At 46.1% G+C, this 12,923-nt stretch overlaps 3 protein-coding genes across 3 annotated transcripts; all 3 read right to left on the bottom strand.

Moving 5' to 3' along the window:
* Positions 1 to 309: 309 nt before the first annotated feature.
* B0H65DRAFT_301943 (uncharacterized protein) lies at positions 310 to 2,895 on the bottom strand. The gene is made up of 4 exons (XM_062823147.1): positions 1,797 to 2,895; positions 1,483 to 1,710; positions 1,103 to 1,389; positions 310 to 1,026 (listed from the first exon to the last, which is right to left on the bottom strand). Exons 1-4 carry the CDS (start codon positions 2,669 to 2,671, stop codon positions 359 to 361), a joined length of 2,058 nt encoding a protein of 685 aa, XP_062678842.1. The 5' UTR covers positions 2,672 to 2,895; the 3' UTR covers positions 310 to 358.
* An 869-nt stretch (positions 2,896 to 3,764) lies between these two features.
* On the bottom strand, positions 3,765 to 5,286 carry B0H65DRAFT_580916 (uncharacterized protein; the record flags this gene model as incomplete). The annotated part of the gene is made up of 3 exons (XM_062830802.1): positions 4,493 to 5,286; positions 3,864 to 4,431; positions 3,765 to 3,796 (listed from the first exon to the last, which is right to left on the bottom strand). The coding sequence occupies exons 1-3, from the start codon at positions 4,892 to 4,894 to the stop codon at positions 3,765 to 3,767; spliced, it is 1,002 nt and encodes a 333-aa protein (XP_062678841.1). The 5' UTR covers positions 4,895 to 5,286.
* A 764-nt stretch (positions 5,287 to 6,050) lies between these two features.
* On the bottom strand, positions 6,051 to 9,699 carry B0H65DRAFT_511678 (cytochrome P450; the record flags this gene model as incomplete). Its single annotated transcript, XM_062828508.1, has 8 exons — positions 6,051 to 6,231; positions 6,416 to 6,547; positions 6,659 to 7,060; positions 7,201 to 7,313; positions 7,975 to 8,945; positions 9,019 to 9,271; positions 9,332 to 9,504; positions 9,585 to 9,699. 8 exons carry the CDS (start codon positions 9,697 to 9,699, stop codon positions 6,051 to 6,053), a joined length of 2,340 nt encoding a protein of 779 aa, XP_062678840.1.
* Between the last annotated feature and the right edge of the window lie 3,224 nt (positions 9,700 to 12,923).

Below are 12,923 nucleotides of genomic sequence, written 5' to 3'. Positions count from 1 at the left end.
CAAACGGTGAGAGCTGGGCCGATGCGTCCGTGATTGCGGAGACTGTTCCGGGAGTCCGAAGTCCCACGTTTCCGGAGTCCGAGCCCGGCACGCGGCTCAGCCCTATGATTCGACCAAGTCGGTACTCGACTCATTTCGGCATTCCTCCTGTTCGCCTTACCGCAGGCGCGCTATCAAGCTTCCGCGCGCTCATAGGGCTGCGTGTGACATCAAGGAGCAGAAGAGCTTGTCGCCATTCTGGATTTCGAGATTCCCTATAGGCTGCAACTAGATGTTGCACTTGTTGCTCAACATTCTTCGCAGTGCTTGTATAACAATGGTAGCCTGCAGCATCAGCCACATTATCATTCTGGGCGTCCTACGGCTGAAGAAAGCTCATATCATCCAGCATTGCTTGCCACCATTCGTCGCCTAGGAATGACACCGGCGACAGTGCCTCAACCGGCGCGGGGTTCCCGGGGTCTGCGATCATCTCAGTAGCTGGCATTGTTTGTCCTTGGTATTGTGAACCCGAGTGGTGCATCGGCGGATGATTCCCAGTAGCGGCAGAATTCGGCGCTGCAATCTTGGAGAGATACCACGAACGAATCCATCGGAGCTTGTCGCGGTGCATGGACATCACTGACAGAGTGTCAGTGACGTATTTGCGCTTTCGCCGCCATTCTTCTGCAATGGCCACGTTGTCCGCCTGATCACACCGGTCACTAAGGCGTTGCGTTATGCCGGCAAAGTCAAGGCTCTCGCCGGCGAGCTTGTTATTCCAATCCGGATCTTGTAAGAAAATCAGGCGTGTGGCGGGAATCAGGGAGAATGTCATGTGGCAGTAGGTGTTGAAGGGTAGATAGCTAAGGTCGGCCACGGGGATGGAGGCGTATGCATCCAAAGTTGCCTTGGCAGCATTCAGGCAGCACCACATTGCTTCTGACTTTCGGATGCCGTCAAGAGGAGAGACTGACGATGATGCCATATATATCGCGGGTTCGTATAGCCTGGCGAGTATGCCTTTGAAGGCAATATCAAAGGACACTTTGGGGTCCAGGTCAGCAAAGTCAGACCCATCCAGCCGGTTTCATCACCCAGTGATCAATCCTCTTGTACGTACAATTATCTCGAATGTTGTTTGGTGCTTGCATCTTGAGATCCTCTAGATCGGCACGTAGAGTTGTCATAGCCATATGTGCGGCTGCGGAGAAGGTCGTAGTGCCGCTCCCATCCGAATCAGGAGCCGGGAAAACCGCAAGGATCCTACAAACAATAAGTTGCATTCTAATGAGGACCACAAGGTACGTGTCCTCAATGTACTCTTGCTCGGCTTCGATCTTGTCACAGCAGAAGGATATGTAGCTGGAGCAGGGCATCATGGGGATATGTCGAAATAAGGCAGCAGTGCTATGGAGTGAATGATATTAGAGCTAGTTCATCAAGATAAATACCAAAAGCAACAAGGCGATATTCACATAAGAGCTGAACAGCACAACTTACAGTGAACTGACATAGAAGCATCCGAGATAGGTCCGCATATCCTCCAGTGTATGAGGCGGCCGTCCCCGGAAGCCGTTACGACATCTAGACTCTTCCACAAACTGGTTTACACCATTGGCGACGTGCTTAGAGGGTATGTGGCTGTTGAGGCCCAGATCTACCACAAGCCCGACTGCTAGCTGGTGTAAGGTTGTCACCCATGATTCGGCATAGTAATGAGATTCGCTCCTGTTGCACAAGAGAACGCCGATAGTCAACAACCACGGATCACAGACAGTCAACAAGGGGTGAATCAATAGTAAAAGTGAACCAACCATGCAATGAACAGCAATATGGCTTGTAGCAGGTCCAATCGCTTCTCCTGTTTGACGACGATATGGGTTGCAATGTACTCACGAAACCAAGCAATGATACCACGTTGCAAAGCGGCGCTCTGAGGGGCAACGATCTGAATGATGGTCCGAAATAAGAATGGCTGCCTTTGAAACAGGTCCTGCGCTGTTGTATTTCGTGGGATAGGCACAAACGGGAATCGAGGATGATAGTCGGTTTGGTACAACTTGAGCAAGCGTTCTGCTTCACACATGGTTATGCGCAGGTAGCCGTATGGTTGTGGAATGATATCGATACATGCCGTTGGCGGTATGTAGCTCTTTGTAGGCTCGGACCCTGGAGAGGAACTCTGGACAGTAGAGGTCGGAGTCTTAAGGGCGTTATGGTTCGGAGGAAGGCAATCCTGAGTACAGCTCATGGGGAGTATACAAAAAGCTTCCGAGGCCGATGAATGTTGCTGGGTTGATGTCGCCGGTGTTGGCTGTTGACCAAAGGATGGGTTTTCTGGCGTATCATGACTGGAGGCAGGGTGTTCAGATGTAGAAGCCGATTCTGGTGCCGAAGACTGTTGTTGAATTTGCCTTGAAGCGTTGAGGAGTGAAACGAGGCCGTCAATCTTTTCCTCCAGTTGGCCGACTCGAGTGGATGGTCCGCGTCGTCGTCTTTCGCCGTGGTGGGGGACAGTGCAGGGACGACGGCGCAAGCGGGTGCATCGTCGACACGCGCCGACGCCCGGTTCACCAGGCCAAATGCACTTCGTTTTGGACTTGTTGCAGTAGGCACAAGCTCGCTGTCTTTCCTTGGTGCCTGAGCCGTTCGGGTTGCTGCTAATGGAAGTGTCGGCCATGGCTGTCATTTTGTTGGCCGAACGATGGTGGTGCGGGAAGGGGCCGTCCTCAGTTGGTGGTGTGGGACTTATAGCGTACTAATTCAGGGCGTCGGCGGTGCTTTAGCGGGCGATGAGATCGGACCGTCTCAGCAATTGAGAAGCGATGGGATTTCTATTCAAGATCCAAGATCAACAAGCCAAAAGTAAACAATAATGGGAAAAGTAAAGGAATCCTGACCTGACTGAGCAAGGACGGAAAGACGACTGTCTCATGTTATGAGAATCGGAGTCGGGGTCGGCAGTGTAATCGGTCGAAGTTGGTAAAAGTGGGGAGAATCGGCCGCCGGTCCACTTTTGCTGGCCGACCGACTTGTCATCAATACAGCCCGGATACAGCTGGCTCAGCTTGATTCAGATCAGGCCCCTCGCGACGTTGAGACGGCCGTCACACACCCGCAATGTGGCTGGGAGATAATCAAAGACAACTTGGAACAAATTCTCCACAAAGTCTTATGTCATCAGGGCAGCTGCCTGATTCTAACACCTTGTAGTCGAGGTGAAAGCTCCTTCTCAAACGGTTGAATGTGTGATTGGGGAAACCAAAGGCATATTGTAAAATACAGTAAGCGTCGTGCTCGTGTAATATTACAACGACTTCCAGAATCCAGATTGTGATTGGTTGATTTCTAGACATTCCCGTCGCTCGGTTGGACCCGCTTATGGTTACAGACGCACTTTCCTTTTCTGAACGTATTAAGTCAGCCCGCTCCCGTCGGCTCACAGTTGCACCTTCATCATCTGAAGCCATTCCTTCCTTTCGCACAAGCACCCGACGGGAGCAAATTTTCACGGGACAATTTCGGCTCAGTCGAGTTCTCTTGAGACTAACCATTCAACACACTGCAGCGAAAAGAAGAAAACAGCGAGAGCCGCCAAAAACGATAAATCAACCCAACATACAGCCATTGCTCGCTCTTGAAAAGCACGTCAACAACGCCGTATGCGCAATGTCGTCCACCATCTGTCAGTCTACCACGCAAAACTTCACGGCGCATCTCTGAACAGTCCACGACATCTAAACCTCAATCACCACAAGACAAGACACTGCTGGAGCAGTACCTCACATGGCCTGGCCGGGGAGCACTTTGAGCCCTAAACATCACAAAATGTCAGTTCTGTCTAGCCAAGAAAAGCAGCAAGGGTCGGAAAGTCAGCTTACAAGAATCCAGATCCTCATTCACCATGTTCCTGACGGCGCACTTGTTCATCGCCTGCACATTCTGGCTCTTCAGCGGCCGGCCGTTCTCACAAGCGTTGAACATGCAGCTCGAATCCATCGCCTTCTGGAGCGAGTCTCCCTTCCATCCGAACACGTAATCCGCGTGGGTTCCGTATCCCTTGTTGTCACCATAGCTCAGCACGAAGGGGTTCGACCCGTCCTTGGGCCACATGTTGTTGAACTGGGTGGTGTCCCAGAGCGTCTCGTACGCCACCTGTGGCATGCGTACCGGGTGCGATGCTGGGCAGGGGCCGGCTGGAGAGAACGCCTCCTTGGCCGTGTTGTACATGTGTGACTGGTGGTCGGGCGAGTCGAGATTCTTGCCGTCCCAGCATGACGGGAAGTGGTGGACCGTCATGATGCCGCCCTTGCAGGGCTTGGTCGGGAAGTTAGGCAGCTCGGGGAAGCGCGTGTTCTTGTCAGTCAGGCAAACGAATCGTAGCCCAGCGTGGCCCTTGGCATCGTTGAGACTGTTGGTGGTGGGAGAGCCGACAGTCATACGGAAGCCCTGCATGCCCAGGAGTGGTTAGTTACTCCGCGCTCCGGTCCCTGCTAACTATTTCACTTACAGGCTTGAAGGCGGTAATCTTCTGGTTGCCGTTCGAGTTAAAATCCTGTTGCGTGTAGTAGATGGTCATGCCACCGTTGATACCGTTGGGCAGAGCAGCGTTCTGCATGATGGGCACACGCTTGTAGGTGCCGTTGGCGTGCTTGAAGAACATGACGGCCGTCCAGTAGTTGGAAAAGTCCTCGCTGAATGTGCATGTCGTACAGCTGCCTTGCTGCCCGATATCACCTGTCATGGAGACGTTGAAGGCATTCCCACCGACGATTTGGTGGACGTGTGACGAAGGAAGACGGCCAGGCTCGACAAGGGGATCAAGACGCTGAATCGAAAGAGTTGAGCATCCAAAACGAAGCGCCGCTTGTGAAGGCCCGGCGAGAGCCAAAGTGATTGAAAGCCACTTCATCGTGTTCTGCGATATGTTTCACTTCAGCAGCACTACAGTCAAAATTTCCGGTGAGCTTGATCAAAGAGGAAGAGGGCAGACAACGACATAGAGATCTGGGGGCCATCCGACCATCGTTTCTATCTGACAGCATCACATCGTCGGTTATCGTTGCAAACCTCAAAGACTTCTCAAATTCTGCCGTGGAGACTTGCCGTCATTACTGGGTGTTAAAGCTTTCTGCTATTCATCTATTTCAAGTTAAATGCGGGGTTCATGGGGGTTTGATCCTGTCCACACACAAACTTCCTTCTGCAGGCTAAAAGGCGCCCTCACTCCCATTCGAAGCCCAGCACCTTCAATTACACTCGCCACAAGCGGAACTGAGATGCAGTGGTGGGCTTTCCCTTTGGTCGGTGCTATTGGTAGGAGTCCATGTGCCGGGTCCTCGCCTTGACTCCTTTTCTCAAGTGGTGTAGGGCCAATCTCGTCGTCTACATCGAGTGATTCCGGATTCCGAATCTATATATCCATGAGCTGCCCATGGCCAATGGCCTTCCTGCAAAGGCTCTACACTTTCCCGATCCAGAGTCACCAGGCAGGCGGCCCAAGGGTGTGTTCATCACATCGAATTCCGGCAGTGATCTGTTTGGAGACCTGACTTGCTTGGTACTCACTCCAGGAACGGCTTCAACTCAATACGTTATATCAAACCTGCACAATGCCGACGTGTGACGGAATGGCTTCAGCCGAAAATATCGAACACGGATCTGCCGGGCTGTGATCGATCAGGAGTGGCAAATTGGGCTCATATCACAGGTCATTTGGAGGACTAACTGACTTCCACACCCGCGGCAACCGCTTCACAGGAGAGTCTCAGGTACTGTCAGTCTCTCGTCAAGTCCCGAGAAGCAAAGCGTATGAACAATATTGTTTTACCTTCGCATTCCAGGATAACCAAGGTAAAAGAATGTTTTCAAGAACTACGCACAACGAATGGCAGGTATATACATCTGTGCTATGAGCCCGCTCTCCTCCCCACTGCCATCAACGCTTATCAATGTATGTGGGAGAATACCCATACTGACATCAAGAAGCAGGATTATCGATTCCAAGTCCTCATATTCCAACCTCTCGGTGATGTCCAAGTTCACAACATTCTTGCCGAGTTCATCGCCTAGAAGCTAAGAATAGCACCGGCCTGCTTCGGCACGGTAGCTGCCACATTCGAAGATCCAAGAAGGCTATATGAGTACGGCGGTGAATTGGCGGTCAGGGTACCACTGGGAGCAGTGTTGCTTGCACCTCCAAAGTCGTTGTCAATCTCTACGGCATAGCCGACTTGCTTCGAGTACTTGCTGAGAAGAGGCTCCGTCACGTTCTTGAAGGCGTTGCTTTGAACCAGAACCTGGGCACCCATTCGGGTGTTGATTGCAGTCGACATGCTGAGTTGAACAGTTTGTCAGCCTTTGCCTCTCACGCATGGATCCATATGTGTTGCGTAGCGACCACTGTGAGACGGCAATCACAATCGACACTTACTTCTCATAGTAGGAGTTGTAGATGTGTGCGGTGCCAAACCGGACCAAGGGACCGCGCGAGCCACAATTCTTCCAGTAGTTGTTGGCATAGGTGATATGGAGGTGCCCCCTATCTTGGGAGCCGTTGCTGTCGCTGTGGCCGACAAGGGAGCTCTTCCAGTGATCATGGAAGTAAGTGCTTCAGGGCTTGGTTAGTTCATCTCTGACCGGCATCTTGGGTAAGTGTACTCCGATTCAAGCTTACTGAGAGATTGTCACCCATTCGGACCCATGGGAAACATCAACAAGACCGTCATAAAAGTCCTTGTCGCTAACCAGATCCGAGTAGAACTCGCAGTGGTCAACCCATACGTTACTGCTTGCTTCGATCGTCAACCCATCTCCGTTGTCTGCCTCCACGAAGGACGAAACGATGTTCCGGAGGATTAGGTTGCTCTGCCGGCGAAAATGAAGGCCAACACCGTTGAACCCTGCGCCAGGCAAGCCTATGATGGTCTTGTTGCTGGCGACTCTGACCTTCTCATTGCCACTGATTACACCTTTGATGACAACGATAGCCGGAGCGGTGTTCTTCTCACTGACAGCCGCGGTGAACTGGGCCAAAGTCGAGACCGTGGTAACAGTGCCGCCTGACCCGCCGGTGGTTCTGTCCGAGGCCTGTCAGTTGTTGACTTCTCTCTCAAGTTTGAACCGTCAGGATTACTTGCCCTCCGTTCTGGGTCGCATAACCTAAGTCGGCTTTATCGGAAACAGTTGCTCTCTTGGCAAGGTGAACTCTCTCCTCACTGTCGCGGGTGGGCGTTGGTGTTGCCGTCGCCAGAGCGAGCAAAGCAGTCAAGGAAAAGATGGGCTTCATCGTTCCGGTGGAGTGTTCGAGGACTTTTGTTATGCTCGATGGCCTATACGAATCTCTTACCCATTGCCGGAGCGCCAGAGACATGTATCTGGCCTAGGCTTTATACCTGTCTCCTGATCTCTGACAAAACCACTTCGTGGGCTTTCCCGAGAAGATCGCCTCAGCTTCCGCAATTCGAAATCTCCGAGAGTAACCTCCAGTGGTCATGCTAACTACGTTGAGTGTTTCACTCGACTTAATTCCGTCGCTGGCGGAGAATTGTTTCCATGATTGGCCGCTCCATCTTGGAAAATATGTAACATTGGGCACGGGTTATTCCTGAATTATCCACCAATCCCCAAATTTTCCCTGAGTTCAGTTGTGTGTCTTGGCATTCGACGCTCTCGAAGACGATTTCTCCGAAACACATCGTTACATGCAACATGGAGAACAGCGGAGGGACTTGAAACAAGCGGAAATTGATATGGGACCGTGGCCGACTTGACAGTACTCAGTGTGCCTCTCATCCCTCACTCCGATGTCACAGACAAAAAAGCATACCCGAAAGAAAACCAAACTTTTGCGAGGACGTTCCTATCGTCTTACGATTAAACAAACTACAATGGACTATTCTATCCTACAAACGAACGATAAACCTCAATAATATCCTTCATCATATGTACCCCGGATTGTCCTCTGATGATCTTCACTCTTTAACCCCTAACCTTCATCTTGGCAATCACATCCTTCTGGAAGGTGAACCAAGAACCCGAAACCTGCCACTCCTTGGCCGGGTCTGCCAACTCAATCTCGAACCTGTGCAACAGCGTCGCACAAACCTTGTACAGCTCAAACAAGGCAAAGTTCTTGCCAGCGCAGATACGCGAACCATTACCGAAGGTCAAGTCTGCCGCGTTGTACTTCTGCATGCGGACATGGAATGCCTCGTCATCTTCACCGGATTGCTGCAGCCAACGCTCAGGACGGAAGGTATCGGTATCCTCGCCGAAGATGCTCTTGTTGCGGCTAACGACCCAAGGGTTGAGACCAACAGCGGTACCGGCAGGAACAAAAGAGCCGTCCGGAAGCGTGATGCCGCCAGCGGGGACGTAGCGCTCAAGAAGAATAGCAGCAGCAGGGTGGATACGGAGAGCTTCGCGAACGCAGGCTTCAAGATAGGGGAGCTGGCGAGCGCCGGAATAGGGGACAGGCTTGGAGCGGTCAAAACCAGCGGCCTGGATCTCCTCGGACACCTTGTTGTAGACGGAAGGATTCTTGAGCATGTAGTAGAAGACAGCGCGGAGGGAGATGGCAGTGGTGTCGGCACCCGCGAGCAGGTTGACGAGCACAGCACTAATGATCGCACCGTCATCAACGAGGTCCGGATGAGTCTCCTTGGAGTCGATGAAATGCTGCAGGTAATCCGGGTGTTTGGGGTCATAGTTCTCGTCCTTGCCTTGCACGCGAGCAACGAAGGACTCGACGGCGATGCGAGCAGGGTGGACCAAGTTGGGAGGGCCGACACGCTTGACGGGGTTCTTGTCAAGGAAGTAGTCAAGGATAGGTATCTGACCGACTGTCTGGAAGTAGCGAAGGGATTGCTCCATTTTCTCAATGGTCCCATCGAAGTCACCGCCGTGCTCCATGTAGCCGAAGCGACGGCTGAAGACCACGGAGCTGATGAGGTCCCAAGCGTCTGGATTTGAGCACGGTGTCAGTTCATCTGCTCTTTGAACACAGTCATGGTACGGCGTTCCGAGGAAACTTACGGTATCCGAGCCATTCGCCAAAGTCAAGTTCCTTAGGTCCACCGGGAACATCGATAAAGCGCTCCTCAACATACTTGCAAAAGTCGTTGAGAACAACGTCAACATGGGGCTCCAGAGCCTGGACATAGCTCGTCGAGTAGTACTTGGCTATCGGCTTCTTCATCCTGGTATGTTCAGCTGGGTCCGTGGTGCTGAACATATGGTATGTGATCTTCCCATTGACGATGGCGCTGTTGTTATGATAGAACTCGGTCTAATCATCGTTTCGTCGTTAGTTGATTGCTTTACGACGCAGGCCCTGTGAGAAACATACCTTGAGCCACTTGTTATCAGTGCCGTAGATGGTCTTGATCAACTCGGGGTAATCGAGGTCGAGAGTGTTAGGGCCGATACGGACAACGGGTCCGTACTTCTTGTGTTGTTCATAGATGACATCATGGTATCTGCCAGTCCAAGCATGGTAGAGTCGCCACCAATTGGTAAAGGCTGGAATCGAAGAAGACGACGGTCAGCAACGTACTTCCTCACACACGACACGAAATCTGAGAAACTCCTATTTCACATACCAGCAAGAGGGGGGCCCGGGTACTTCTTCAACGGGCTGGTAGCCCACGAGATAACGTACCACCCAAGAACCGACAGGATGGGAATGACGACAAGAGAGATGAATGGCGTCCCCATTTTGGCAGTCTAGAATCAAGCTGTGTTGAAACTTGAAACTCTCCAGGAGAAAGATGTTTCCCGGAGTCCTTATGAAGGAAGGTCACATCGTAGTGCGCGTGTTAATCAGCGGGGCCTGGGCAAACAAGAGTCCATCAGAGTGGTGGCTGCCCAGGAGACGAAGAAATTGGCATTCGCCAACACATGTCCGGCCAACCCAACCGGAATTTTCAAATTTACGGAGAAATGGGAGAGGAGTGGATCTTTGCTATGAGCTCCGGACTCGAGCAGTGCCCAAGACTCGCACCAGTTCATGCACCTCAACGTTAGCGTGCTGGCGCTGTACACGTATAATTGCACCAAGCGAGTTGTTCTATTATAAACGGTGTCGAATGTGGATACCCCTGAGCTTGACGAGAAGAACAAAAGTTTTGTCTCAACCACCGAGGTGATGCTTCAAGTAGTCTCAGACCTCAAACCTGCTGGACCTCCGAAACGCGCCCGCCCGCCCCACCCCCTTATACTACCTACTAATTAGCGGACGGGTATACTTTTCTACGGTAGTAGGTCTGAGCTAACTTTGAACGTTTTGGCCATTAACCGAAATTATAATTCTAATTAGAGCGAAGTTTATTAAACTGTATAATTATAGCTATATTCTTTTTTTATATAATATATTTTAATTAGAATGAAGTTTACTAAATTATTATATTTTATTCGCCCGATTCGATTTATTATTCGTTTTAGGAATCGCCCCTTCCGGCTTTACTTAATAATTATTCAACGTTCGCGCCTAATTTGCCTAATTTTATATCCTAACTTTCTATTTTTTAAATTAGCCTAATTATACTGGTATATTTAATACTTCGTATTGTTTTAGATCCTATAGCTTCTAATTTAACCCCTTGCTTAATTCTATTTCTTTTGTTGAATTTAATCCCTTATTTATTTCTATTTCCTTTATTGAGTCCGATTAGTCTCGAATTTTAAGATAGGTTGAATTCGGGTATTTATAATCTGGATTAGTATTTCGCTCGTATTATTTAAGAATATTGGGCCTGTTTTAATTTTAAGAAGGGGATATTAAAATAATTTATCTATAGTTAGGTAAAAGTAATTTGAAGCGATAATTAGTTATTTAGATTTTATATTAAGTAATTTATTAAATTATTACGAAATTAGGATGTATATGAAGTTTTTAATCGTTGTAATATTATAATATAGTTTGGCAACGAGGATTCTTTATACAATATAAGGAGTTTCCGTCGGGAATTTACTTCTTTCTTTAAATACTTTAAATTATTTTCGTTTTTTACGAAGTTTAGCGTATCCTTTATTTTAGGTAGTAGTAAGCTATATAATATCGTCGATTTGTACGATATTAAATAGGTTATATCGGTTATAAGCGGGTATATTACCGATTTATTTAAATATACGCTTTAAATTTATTTATTCTTCTAGGGTTTAATAGAGTATGTTTGCGTATATTAATTATTTTATAAATTACGAGTTCGTTCTAATAATATTCTTTCGTTTATAATATATATAATTTTTATAATTATTATAAGTATCGTCGCCCTTAGGAATTTTAATTTCTTTTTATAATTTATAGGTTTATATTTGCGTATTAACGGCGTAGTAAAGCGTATTTAAAATATATTAATTACGTTCGGTATTTATATTTTCTATATTAGGATTATGGTAATAGTTAAAACCTTTACGGATATTAGAATAATTAATACCGTTACTTTTTATATTATAATTTGAAATTTACGTTTTTAGGCTACTTTTAAATACGTTATTTTTAATCCCGGTCTTATTATTATTTATAATAATTATAATTATTTAAATATTATTTATGGCTTTAGTATTGGTTGGTAGGATATAATGCGTAACTTTATTATTTGTTTGTTGATAAGTAGTTTTAACATATATAGCCTTTTCCGTCCCGATTAATTCCGACCTACTATTCTATTTTAAAAGAAATAGGTTATTCCGGTACTTGCTTAGACGCTATAAACGTTCTATTCTACTTTCTATTCGTTAGTAACCAATAAATTATAATTTCTTTTTTAATTTCGGCTAATAGGATGGTTTATTTTGTTATATTTTCTTTAAAGTTTAATAATATTAGATACTGATGAATTTTATTCTTTAAATTTCCGCTATCGATAAAAATGAGAGTAAATTCGTAAGTATTTATTATTTATATAAAAAAGAAATTTTTGGGTCTTTTAAATATAGATTAGGCGTAATTTAGTAATAGGCTTTTCTTTATTTATAGTAACTACAAGACGACGTTTTATATTTATAAGATTATATTAATATAATTAAATATATAGGACGTATACGATTGTAAATAATAAATAGTTTCCGTCCTTATATTTTTTTATATTAAAATAAACTTCGTTAATTTAATTTTTCAATATTTTTAGCCTTTTATAAAATAAGATATATATAGCCTTAGGAGGGCGAAAAAGATAAAAGAGTATGAAATTAAATTATATTATAGGTTGCGGCTTTTTTATAATATATTTTATTTTAAAATTCTTACCTTCTTTATACGAAGTTTAATCGATGCTTAATTTTTAAATTTTGCCGTCCTTAGTTGGGAGAGTATTAAAAATGTATTTTCGGCTGCTATGTAAATTAATAGACCCTTTTATTTATTTACGTAATTGGATTACGTTTATAATGAAGTATTTACTTAGTAAAAATATATTAGTAAATATATAAGGGGTAACGGAATTAATATTAATATTCAATTCTATAACGTATACTGGTACTCCTATATTGTCTACGTATTAATTATTTTTATTTGCGCTGTTTAATTCAATAATTATAGTATATTTCGGTAGATTATTGATTATTTACTATTTTTCTTCTATAGTAGAAAGGTTATAAATTATGGGCTTGAGATATTATACTTTTCGTAGCTTTTCCGATTAGAAATTATTGATAGCGAAATATCTGAAGCTATTTTAAAATTTAATTTACTAAAGTGTATTATAACCGGTAGCGAATAGAAAGAAATCGATTTAACGATAGAATATATTAATTATTCGTTTACTATCGATATTAAATATAATAAGAATTCTACGTACAATGTAAAATTTATTTTTATAGAATTATTAATTATTAGACCCCTTATTGGGGCTATTCGTAAAGTAATAGAATTAGAATTCGGGCAATTTAATAGTAGTAAATATATTAATCCGTTTATTAACTTCAATATTATTAAATAT

Source organism: Neurospora tetraspora (genome assembly GCF_033439725.1).
Source record: "Neurospora tetraspora strain CBS 560.94 chromosome Unknown B0H65scaffold_7, whole genome shotgun sequence".
In the NCBI taxonomy this organism is placed as follows: domain Eukaryota; kingdom Fungi; phylum Ascomycota; class Sordariomycetes; order Sordariales; family Sordariaceae; genus Neurospora; species Neurospora tetraspora.
This window is presented reverse-complemented; position numbering and strand designations above follow the sequence as displayed.